Source organism: Passer domesticus, chromosome 9, assembly GCF_036417665.1.
Source record: "Passer domesticus isolate bPasDom1 chromosome 9, bPasDom1.hap1, whole genome shotgun sequence".
NCBI classification, from domain to species: domain Eukaryota; kingdom Metazoa; phylum Chordata; class Aves; order Passeriformes; family Passeridae; genus Passer; species Passer domesticus.
The window spans coordinates 46,436,433-46,449,062 of record NC_087482.1 but is presented as its reverse complement, the minus strand read 5'-3'; the positions used below and the strand labels follow the sequence as shown (position 1 = coordinate 46,449,062).

At 39.4% G+C, this 12,630-nt stretch overlaps 1 protein-coding gene across 3 annotated transcripts in view; it reads left to right on the top strand.

Annotated features, from left to right (window-relative positions):
* FGD5 (FYVE, RhoGEF and PH domain containing 5) overlaps positions 1–12,630 on the top strand; it is a 78,900-nt gene that overhangs the window by 36,353 nt on the left and 29,917 nt on the right. For all 3 annotated transcript variants that reach the window (XR_010368794.1, XM_064433205.1, XM_064433206.1), the window contains exons 6-9: positions 6,451–6,602; positions 8,393–8,549; positions 8,976–9,063; positions 11,926–11,976. Coding sequence is in view for 2 of the 3 variants with exons in the window: in XM_064433205.1 (XP_064289275.1) it covers positions 6,451–6,602; positions 8,393–8,549; positions 8,976–9,063; positions 11,926–11,976 (448 nt within the window). In the remaining variant the exon portion in view is untranslated. The remainder of the gene's footprint in view (positions 1–6,450; positions 6,603–8,392; positions 8,550–8,975; positions 9,064–11,925; positions 11,977–12,630) is intronic.

Below are 12,630 nucleotides of genomic sequence, written 5' to 3'. Positions count from 1 at the left end.
TGATAAAGATTGATATGTGCTGGTTCTCCAGCCTTCAGAGCAGTTTGGAATTCAACCCTGCACTGGACATCCCAGTGTTCATGACTACAAAATAAATCTTAGGACATAAAAAATAACAACATAATCTTACTGTTCAAGCCTGTAACTTAAGATTAAACCTCATTGATTAAACTCTACTTTCTGAATTCTTGTGTGTGGCACATTCTCAAGAACAAAAAAATAACTGTCTAATTTAGGAACCACTGCTACATGATAGACAATACAGAATTCCATTTTCTAATTATTTACACTTCCAGTGAATGATTTGCTGAGCCTTTTTTATGACTGTGAATTTCTTGGATGATGTTCAAAGTTCTGCTGGACCAATCAAGTCATTACTTTCCTAATAAAATGTTTTAGTGAATGCAACATGCTGGCTAAACAAAGAGCTATCTCACTGTTAGGCCCTCTGAAGCTCTTATAACAGCCTAAGGACACACTGTTAAAAAATAATAGCCTGCCCTCACACTAGGCTGATTTTTTTCTCATTTATTTATTAATTGTTGTGTTCATCAGCAGTGGGAAAAAAACTGTGTATTGGCCAGGGAGCTTCTACAGTGGGAATGTTGAGCCAAAATAGCTTTCAGATAATCTGTATATCTCGTAAAAGGAGAAGGAAGCCACACCAGCATATCTGGATCAGGACAATTCCCTGGTAAAAAGTTGCACTGATATAGTATTTTCAGTGCATACTGTACAGTCTGCTGGTTCTGAAATTCATTTGCAGTGTTTTGGATGAACGTGTCTATTTGGCTGCATGTGAGTGTGTGCTGAGGTCAGGGTTCCTGACCTAGATTGTACCCTGTATGGCAGGATAAGAGACTAATTGTAGCTGCTGTGATAGCATTTTCTGCTGTTCATCTGGCATTGTTTCTGCTGAGTCCAGTAGTGCGAAATGTGAGATCACTGCTCCATATAGATCAGAGGTCATTCAGTCTACTACAGGAGATGTGCCACTTTTTAATTCAGGAGTGCCACTTTCATCATTCGGAGAGGAGCTGCTGACTGTGATGCAGATACCTCCAAGAACCTCCATGAGTCAGATTTGGTTCATACAATACTGTACAGTACCTCATGTCTGCTTTAATATGGAGGCTGTCTTTTCGCCCTTTGAACTCTTCACCCTCCCCTCAGGTATAATACCTGGGTGTCCAGAGAAGCTTTGGATTCTGTAATATGCAGAATCTATTAAATCCAGCTTCATTCTAAAAGTGGTTGTAAAATCCTGCACCATTTTATGCAATTAGTATAGACTTTACTTACATAATTTGGGCTGCAGCAAGATTCCCTCTTGTCCTCCCTCGCTGCCTTACAAAGTGTCAAATATGACTTCCCATTAGTATCAGTCCATTAAAATACCATCTTGACTAGGGAAGAAATTGCAACTCTAGATATACTTGTAAAATTATTTTGTTTGCATGTATGTTGATGTATGTATGTATTTTGCTGAAAAGCATAAAAGTCTGGATGGCAGGTGGGTGTTGTGGTGTGAACAAGGTAAAAACATGCTGTGTGCAGACATGAGTTCTGTAGCTGAAGTGCCAGTATCCCCACATGAAGACAAAGGCAGAAAAATAGCTGTGGTTTTCCACTAATGCATTTGCACTCACTCCTTTTTTTTTCCCCAATGTTATTCTGTAATGGAAACTCACACATCTGTTTTGAAAATTGTAGAAATATCGCAGAGGAATTTATTCACCTATCAGACCATTCCCTTTTCTTTAATAAGGACTAGAGATATATGCATAAAAGCTGATTCAGCCATGACAGCAGTAGAGGTCAGACCTCTGGTTTATGTAAATTTACATAGCTTTTCTCTGGCAGATCACTGTAAAAACAGCAGGTGATTAACATCTTCAAAGCATTGCATTGCATCATTTTGAGTTGAGATTTCTTTCTTGTTAAAAACAACACAAAGCTCATTCAAAATCTGGGAAGCAGTTCAGCTGTATTCTGCTTTGTAGAACCTTTGTTCCTCCCAATGAGACAATGCAGTAAAGAGCAAGTTGAGACTTCGTTTTCAAGACCTGGAATCAAGGTCACCCATAATCCTTAGACTGCAGTCATTCAGAGCTTTTCTAATTCAGCTACAATCTAGCAATCTGTTCCTTCTAGTATAATGTGCACTTTTTGTTCACAGAAATGCTATTTGTTTCAAATATTTCTCTTGACCTATTAAAGAGTGGCTTTGCTCTACAATCACCATTTTCTACTAGCTCAAATACAGGCCTGATGCTAGAAACACAATGCTGTGAGCCAGTGAGAAGGAATCAATCCCCACCTGCAGAGGAACTGCTGGTCAAACCATAGGACTAAAAATTACTATTGGTAAAGGCAATATCAATGGTGGTGTATTCCTTTCTCATTCTGCTCTCCTGCCATGTGGTCAATATGCAAGGACTAGGATTTTCATTATGACTAGATTAGAATTGTCTGTGCTAGTACTTTAAAGATGAAAAATAAGAAACCCAAGCAAATCAAGCAACTGATCAGCATTTCTTGGACAATTCTAAAAGGTCTTTCAAATAGAGCTGTCTGTTTAGCTACACCTGTAAGTAAAAATCCCAACTTTCTCTTCTGTAGTGTACTCAGGTTTCTAATATTCATAGTTGCTTTCAACCCATTGCAGATGGCAGAACCATTAGCTTTTTACAGTAAAGGTAGAGATTAACTTCTGTCCTATCATTTTCTGACTACCTCTACTAGACTGGTTGTAGTAGTACCAGTTCCCAGGGATTCATTCATCCCCATTGGGTGAACTGATCTAATTTGGCCTGTTCTGTTATATACAGAAAAAAAGAAACAGACATTCTGAATCCAGAATTAATTACTGCACTCCAAGTTATTTTCAAGTAGAAGTTGAAGAAATGGAGTCACCCAACATAGCATATACTTATATATGTACAGAGAGGCAGGTTTTTTTTTTTTCTCCAGGGTAAACTACCTGCCTGATAAATTGTTTACCTGACAAGAGATTGGTTTTCCTTCCTTTCACTAGGGTCCTGCAAGGTTAAATGTTCTCATTTTACTCATTTAGCTAATAAAGGCTAACTAGCAGCAGGGCGGAACCATAGAAATTATAACAGTGTGTATGGGAGGTATCCATCTTGCAAAATGTCTGTTGACACGTATACAGGATTGCTACGGTTGAAATTTGCAGGTGGACTCCAGAGCACGTTCACCCCCATTGTTGGAGAGAAACGATACACAAACTCACTGTTTCTGCATCTGTTCACAAAATCATGGAAGCTAGATCCAGAATTAACTCTTGTTCAATTAACTACACCTCTTGCCCTTTTATTAGAATATCACATTTCATATAGATGTTGAATCCTGTACAGAACTTTCTCGATAAGTGCTCAACCAAAAACCTCTGGTTGCTGGCATTGCTGACTTCTTTGAAAGAGTACCTAGAAATAACTACATGCTACAAAAGTGTCAAGGTTGCTGATCCTAGGTAAATTGACCTTTCTGTAGCCTGGAGCCACATACCTAATTTTTTTTCACCCAAAACCTCACACCCTAGCTGATTCCTGTTACACTGATTACACTGCACTCCCAGCATCAGTAAAGCCAGCTCATATCCCAGCATCCTGCAGGGAGGTTCATCACCGAAAAGAGGGTGACAGATTCTCTTCCAAGAGCCAGTCATGTGCCAGTTAGGCAGAGCTCACATAAACCATAAGATCTTGTTGAAACCCTGCATTCCTCCTGGCCTCATACTCTTATAACAAACTCCAGGTTACAGTCCCCATTTACAGCAGAGAACAGAATTCTTCAGAGGCATCTCTGGAGGGAAAAGACATAACTTGTGTATATTAGTGATGTTCACAAACAAAAGAAGAAAAAAAAAACAAACCAACAACCTTTGTGGCTGTGGGGTTTGATCCTCTTTTTTTCACTTCATTATTTGAAGAGTTTATATCAGGGATGTTAAGGATATGGCCATTTGATGGTTATAAAGGGCTTATTTATGGATGCCCAAAATGTAATGAAAAGAACTTTATGTTTCAGAAATGTATTTTTATAGCTGAGTTGCTAACCTTCTGTGTCACCTAGACTGCTTGGGTTATGCTTTCCCACGCACATGCAGGTACAGGCATAAGACTGGTGTGAGATCTGTAGGCTCATCCAACCCTGGATGAGACTGAGCTTTGTACCTATCACACCAGAGCCCTGAACTGAGCAACTTCATTTCGTGAAGCTGTTTTAAGAAAGCTTTGATCTGTCATGGAATTGTATGGACTCAGTGTTTAGTACCTCCTGTACTTAGACATTGGGTTTTTGTGAGAGACTTGGAGACCTTCAGGTGCCATGACTGATTACAGTTAGTGAGACTGGAAAAGCACTTTGCATTTGATTAATAGCCTCAGAGACACTCGGCATTTTCAACAATTACATAATTATTTTTTAATGGATGTTTATAGTGATTACTCTTATGCTGCAGGTTTTTTGTTAATCATTAGAAAGCTGGCTATCCAGGCAACTGGAATTTAATTATTTGTCTGAGAATTCATTATAATCAAGGGGACAGACAATTAATAACTAATTAAATCTACTGAGATGCTGTGGGAAAGGAGTGTTAATCCCATTGCTTGTTGTGGTGGAAAGTGGACAGATACAGAGCTGTTTTATGTTAATTTGGAAAACATGACATCTTTGTAATGTAATAGATTGCTTAAGGACATCGCTAGTGAACTACAAGCTATTCACTTGTCTAAGCACAATAAGCTGAGAGAACCTTTTAGATTCTTTCCCTGGTCTGGATTAATTGTGATGACTGAGGTCTTTGAAAGGTTGCAGATTCCTTTGAGTTAGTAAAAGCATCCAGAAAAAAGATTGGTCGGTTTAGTTGCTTGAAAAACTTCTGGATTATACACTGGCTGAAACATGAACTTAGATAGGCTAACTCACATCAGAAAAAATTGGAAATTTAATAGCAAAACATTGGGATTATGTGGTACTGGGGCAGGATATGTTGCAGAAATTAGACTCATGTATTTAGGAAACATAGTAATACTTTTTCAGAAAAGTATTATAAAACAATATTTATGATATTGTTTTATCCAGGATATCGTTAATCAAAAAGAAAACTGTCATCATGATCTTTTTTTTACCTGGTTCTAGTGGCTTTTCAGAAAACAAATGTTTCAGCTGTTATAGTAACTAAAAAACCCCAATACTGTCTATGTGTGACTTGGCTATTATCCATTAAATAATCCAGTCATCCCAGTTCATAGAGAGCCAGTGTGGACATTAAAGTTGACGGTAACAACAGAAAAGCCAGGAATTAATCTGAGGAAACTAAAACCTGATTTTGCCTGGAGTCAGTCCCTATCTATGAGAGAGGAATTTTGAAGTTCTTTGACTAGACTCTTTCCTATTCTGTAAGAGCAGAACCTTTCAGCAGGATCACAGTCATACCAACCAGATCTCACCATGCTGAAATCAATACAGCAACCTTGATTTAATCAGTCCAAAATGGCAATCCAACATATAGATTCACAGTGATGCATACTCTGATGAGTTGCTCATACCTGGACATTTGCACGTTTTATGGAAGTACGTTCTTTTTAGTCTCCTCCTTAATAACTCTATCTACTTTTAAAATAATTTACTAGACGGAAGCCAGAGTCATGAGAAATACCATGATAAATCCCAGTATGGTCCAGGGAAGTTCATAAGATTGTCCCTAAAAGTTCAGGGAACAGAATTTCATTTCTTGACAACTCAAACCTGGGAAAGCATTTTGCTATGTGCTCTGAAATAGGTGACCTATTATGTACTAGAGTGGGCTATATTTTAATATAGAGGAAATTGCCCTTATGCCTACATAATTTATAAACCACTTCATGATGAAAACCATTGCTAATATGAGGAAGAAAGGAGTCAGGCTTCATAGGGAAAATTATTTGATCCATACTTTAAATTTTAAGTTCAGAAGTGTAGCTAGTGCAAATTCTAGCACAAGGCATGTAGTTGTTAATGTTATTCATGTCAAGATGTTGGATTCCAATGAGGTGAGAATCTCACCCTTCATTTTAAAAAATCATGTTTCATGTTACAAAACACTGTAAAAATGAGACAAACCACACCCATGAAAGCAGGGGGAAAAGGCAAGGTAAATAAAAAGATACTAAATCATTGTATACATAAGGGTCTTACAGCTTGATCTGGAAAATATTCCATTTTAATTTGATAGCATTGTGGAATTCAGCTGAAACAATGTATGAACTAATGGACAGAAGAAAACATATTCTATGATCTCCTTGCTGTACTGAACACTATTGCTGTTGATAGTACATCTTTTAAATCTTAGAAAGAATAGTTTAGGAGTCAAGAAATTGTAATAATAATTTCAGGAAAGGTATTTTAAGTCAGTTTGCCTCATTTCAATGCTGTTGTTCACAGGATTTCTATGAAGGTATCTTGAAAGTGCTTGGAGATGATGATGAAAATGAACAAGAGGAAGTTAAGCTCAAGCAAGGTTTAAGTGAACTCCCTGAAATTTATGAATTACACCAAGACATCCTGGAAGAACTGGAAGAGAGAGTCCTCAAATGGCAAGTACAGAATGGCATAGTTTCATAGCCTTAACACATCCTCCACAGCAGGTGGGTGAATTCATTGGTGATCCCAGCAGAAACGAAAATAATAGAATCTGAACTACTTTGGCAGATTTTGCATACAGACAGAAAGGAGGTAAATTTAGAGGCTGTTAGGCTAAGAAATCAAATACTGAAATATGTGTGCAGTGAGCAGCCCATGACTTTGAAATGGCCCCATCAGTCAGTGTGAGAACAGCCAGCTTCATATGCATTATCCCTGGTCACTTCTCAGTCATCACCAAGTGGCTTCACATCCATGGCCTGAAGGTCACAGACTCATGTTGTGGAAAGCAGGGACAGCTTACATCAGAACTGATCCTAAAGATCATCTTCTTACAGAAATCTACATAGCAGCTGTGTAGGTCTCAGTTAAGGGAGAGTGCCTTGCTCCCAGCACCAAGGCAGGGATCTGCTACCCTAGGCTTCCAAGCCAAACGGACTCTGGCAGCCTGTTAATGGGACTCCATCAAACATCCTTACAGGGAAAAGTTTTTCTATGAGAGAATAACACCATGAATAGGACAGACAATGCTCCAAAATTCATTCAGCTGAGGAGACCTCTGAATTAAGCCAGACTGCCAGGTTCTATTGAATGATTGACCATGAAGCCCCACACCTCCAACTTGCCAAACTCCAGGAGGCATTGGTCACTGAGAATGGGTGATTCTATTTCTGCACAGCCACTGAGCAATTAAGGAAGTCAGTGAAATGAGTAGAATTTTTCAGCAACAATCCTAAATGTAGGGCACAGGTCTCCTTGCAGCCCTGCTCTTCCCAATCAAAGCATACGACAAGGTAAAGAGAGGCTAGAGGGAGCTGTGTTTTGGTTTGTGCTCACCAAGGGACTGTTGAGAGAAAGACTTAAAAAGTGTCACCAATGATTTGTGATTTATACACTTAGAACAAAAACAGACATAGTGTTTCTGGGATCTAAAATGTCTTGGGTACTGAAGAAGCAACAACCCTACTCTAACAGCATGTTGCCAGCTCCCTAAGAAAAAAGGAACACAACCATACATACCCTAAGAGTTAGTAGTGCAGAACTACTCTGTGGCACTGGGGATAAAGGAGGACTGTATTTAAATGCTGCCAGCACAACAGTGTATGTTATACGCCTGCACCCAAATGGGTTTCCAGGTCATTACCACACCTGAAGCTTCCAGTAAGCCCTTCCCTGTGCCTGCACTCCTCCAGACACTCTGTTGCTCTGGACATCCCCAGGAACTCATGTTCCTCTTTTAAGTATGATTATTCTTTTGTGAACTCAGATTTTGTTCTGCTCTCTCCTTGTACATGCTTTATAAACATTTCAGCACTGTGCACCTGAATACTGAGACAGATGACAGTGAGGCAGTGCTGAGAAACAGGCAGTGAAGGAGAGTTGAAGATCTGGTATTACAACAAGTGTTATATTCTCCCCCACAAACAGTGCTCAAAGCACTGCAGCAAGCAGAAGGTCTATTTACAGGAGCAGGAGCCGTGTTCTGAAAAGAGCCTCACAGTGCTGCTATGGCAGAGGCACAGCCAAAGGAACAGCCCCCATGGTGCCCATGCTACAGCAGCCTGTGGTGCTGTCTGTCTGTCCTGAAGCACTCCTTCATTCCGGCTGTTCAGCCTAGGCTTTATGTGCACAGTGTATAGAGCCACTGTGGGTCTAATACAGTAAGCAAGAAGTATGGCTCTACTTCTTTACTTTTATTTAATTATTTGTTTATTTGTTGCTTCTTTTCTTTCTGTGGACTTAGGGACGAACACCAGAAAGTTGCTGATGTTTTTCTCTCCAGAAAATCAAGGCTGAATCACCACACAGCATACATTATGCAGTTTGACAGGAATTTGGCTTTGCTAGATGAAATGTGCCTTAAATATTCCCAACTGGCTACCATGATTCAGGAGTTTGAGGTAAGGTTCACATGGGTTTTTATGTGCACTAATGCATGGCTTTGACATGGGGATTACTCAAGGTTTGTTTTTTTTCCGGAACTCTACCAGTGTTCACACATAGGGTAGAATGGAAGAATAGTTTTTTTTAACAACCCTGGTGCTAAAACTGAATTGAGAAGTTCACTTGTGCATGATGTGTTTGTTTCTGTCTCTGTTGTCCACACACTCCTGTGTGTGCATACAGAATTTGTGTTGGTGAATCTACAGATCCATGAGTATACTTTGCTGAAACATATTGGAGTGATTTCTCAGTCACTTATTAACTTATGAAGCTCTTTGAGGATGTGTTAGAGTTAATAACTGGGATTAAAACTAAGATGACAATTTGCTGCTGAGCTTGCATTCCCCCTGATGTCTGTGTTTCTTCCCTTTCACTGAGGACAGCAAAGCTCCAGTGACAGCCCTTACAGTGTGAAACACCAACTTCTGAAAGTGGTACACCGTGTCTTCCAGTATCGTGTGATGCTCACAGGTCAGTACTATTACTCTCAAAAGAACCCAACAGAAATGCTGCCCTGATGTTCTGTGCCTCCACTGTGCTACATATTGATGCCCTAAAAGCTTAAAATAGGGCTAAAGCAGTATGGGATTTCCTGGGAACTTCAATATGCTTAGTTCAGAATTCAGTAAGTGTCAGGCAGCCTGGGAAGAGGCAGGCACTTCTATAGGATAGCCATGTTGAAAGGTCACAAAAAAGCATAGTCAGATGCTTTTAGCCATTTCTTCTTGTTTTTTTTCCTTCTGTGAGTCAGGAGAGGCAGAGTTCAACCTCACTACCAACAAACAGGTTTGATTTCTAGGTATGTCGAGGGTAGTTATCAGAGACAGTAGAAAACAGGTGACCTTGGCAAGGAGACTCTGCACTTCATCCTCTATGACAGTGGCAAGCACCATCTTCTTTTCAACAAAGCAGTTATACGCAGTACTGCACCATAAGTCCTATGCACAGTACACCGAAAGCTAGTGATTAGTCAAAAAAACAGTCCAATTTTGCTGCATTATAGGAGACAGAGATATAAATTTACATTAACAGTACATTTACTGATTTTACATATAGAGTTATACCTTCCCTTTACATTCAGGACCATATCTATAACTACTATCTGAGTCTCTCCAAGGGGAGTTATGTTCCCTCTCTGCAAGCCACCCCAAATCTAGCAAGTCTGAGCCTGTGAGGAGAGTAGGCTTTCTGAAGCAGAATGTGGCCCCTAGAAATAATTGTGAAGTTTAGAATTGGCTAGGGAAGAAAATGGTGAAATGTGGCAATAAAACTCAGTGTTGTCACGTAATTTAGTCAGAACACAAAAGAGCAAGGATCCATAGACATAAAGATGGAGAAATATTTTGGAAGCATGCATATGTGGTGGACAAGGATGCAAGTTTAATCATGCATGGGACAGTAAAAAGGAAGCCATAAACCCTGCCCATACAGCCAATGAAGGGCACAGTGTACTAGAAGGGGCTTCTAAAAAAGAAGCAGAACAAAGTGACCATATGAAAACTTCATTAACAGCACAGATTACCAGCAGTTTCATCTTGCTCCAGACACTTTGATCAAGGATGCAACTCATTGTTCACAGCTGGGTTTGCTTTTTCAGTACAAGCAATACAAATGAACACTGGATTTCAATATTAGGACCTGCTTTCTGTCGGACTTTCTTCCCTCTCTTGGTGTGTCTACATTAAGGGCAATTTCCCAGACTTGTGGCTTGCAATACTTAGCAGTCTCTCATGATCCATAGTGTTTATGGTGCATGCACACAAATACTACATTTATGTGAAAGGAATTGGCATATCTCTCTCAGAAATAGCCCTTCTATCCTCTGTTTTCCCATTTCTGTGGTCCACAAGATAAATTGCAAACATGCAGCATGGTATTTTGTGAGAAAGCTGGAAGGACTGCAGTGAAGCTCCAGTGGTTGGATTCCATCTATGCTTGAAACAACTTGAGCTCCTTCTTGTTCCATGTACTGACACTAACTGGGAAAATGAAAGCTTTTGTGTATACTGAGATGAAGTCTACTGGATTAAGACACTACAGAAAATAGGTTTACTACTTTAGTTCTTCACCTCAAGAAACCAAGCCCCTTTTTGACTGCTAGGACAGAATGAGTCTGGAACAGTGCAGTCCTTTAGATTCTTGTGTGATAACTGGCTGATTCTACCACATAAGGAAAGAGTAATTTATGAGGATATTGGTTACCACTTATGGCTCCACAACCAAAAGGATTTGTCCACTCAGTCCATAGCTAAGGACAGAGCTTGCAGTGGTGAAAAGGAACACAAAATATTGCCTGATGACATCGCACAACCCCTTCCTGCCTGCCTGAGTACAGGCAGATGCTTTACAGAATGCAGGTAAAAGCCAGGTGAAGTTCAGGATGCCAGGAAAAACACAGAACTAGAAAGAGAAATGTGTATGGATAAGACATTCAAGGGAACAGACATCCATGCCCAGCACCATTCTCAGCAAAGAGGTCTAGTTCTTCAATGCAGGATTTAGGAATCTGGACTAATCAGCAAGATAAGAGTGAAGTATTTCCAGGCTAGGATCCTTAAACTGTAGCACTTACATACTACAGTCTTTAAAAGCACAAAGACCCAGACACAGAATAAGCAGGTGGTCCTTGAAAAATAGTCCAAAAAAACACTGGTTAAAGGTTTGTATATAATGCAAATATAATTGCTGTCACACTAAGAACCTATTTTCAGGTTATGATTGAGTTCAGTAGTAATTATTTGAACCCTGCTTGTACAGGACTAGTGTCTCCTTCCTGTGCCCATAAAAAGCATATGATTCATTTCATCTAACTGCAAATATAGCCAACAGCATTCATTCAGATGGGAAATCAGAATTAATTAGAAAAAGAGTTATTTGTAAAGTGGTGCTACTCAGCAGCTCTCTTGACTGAGAAACATTTTCGACACAGTTCATTTATACCTGCCAAGTTATGTGAGCCCTAATCTTTATCAATGCTCTTGCATTGATTCTCTAAGTAAAATGCCATCAAAGATTAATTTTGCTTTGGAAATAGGCTATATATACACTTAATGATTTGGGAATAAAGTGCTGTGGAACATTACTGTGGATGCCCCATTCATGGAAGCATTCAAAGCCCAGGCTGGATGGGGCTTGGGGCAACCTGGTCTGTTGGAAAGTGTTCCTGCCCATGGCAGAGGGATGAGAACAAGATGATACTTAATGTCCCTTCCAACCCCAACCGATGTCTGATTTTGTGATTAGGATTTAATGTTTTAGCTAACAACACTACAAATTATGTTGATCTGAATTCTGATTCTTGGATGTCTGTGTTTGTTTGATTGTTTACTACAGATTACTTGAATAATCTTTGTCCTGATTCTACAGAGTATGAAGCCACACAAGGTAAAATGAAATTGGTAGAAGAAAACTTCCATTTTGCTAACATTGCTTCTAAAGAGGTGCGAGATTTCTATACTGGTAGTATATATAAGATTATTCCTTTAAAGATTTTGCATTAATAGGTTAGGTGTAAAATCTATTAGAACTGATTACTAATTTAGACAAATTATTTAGGACAAGAATTGTATCTTTTTATTTTTAATTGAAACATATGGGCTTCCTATAGTTTTGACATGATGGAACTTAGGGAAGAAGAAAACATCTATACAGGCATAGTGCACACACTGTAGTTTTGCCCCAGTCATTGAGGAAATCCTAGTCCTCTTTGGCTTTGTAAATATTTGGCCTGGTCATTGTAAAAACAATTCAGATGTCTCCTCCTGCCTGATTGTGTACCATTAGCTATGGTATGCCTGCTGTGCTCTGTAAACTTGGGAGAAACCAAGGAGATTTTAATTGCATATTTGTATTCTGGATTCCTTAATGCTACGTAAAGTTGCAAGACATTGCATAAAAAGCAGTTCTGCAAAATCAGGAACAAATCCACTGCTGACACCATCCTTTACAACACATGAGATAGATATAGCAAAAGTCTCTTACTCCCACTGAAATCATAGCAAGGTTTAGTGGTGATGTCTGTGGGAGTATTTTCCAGGC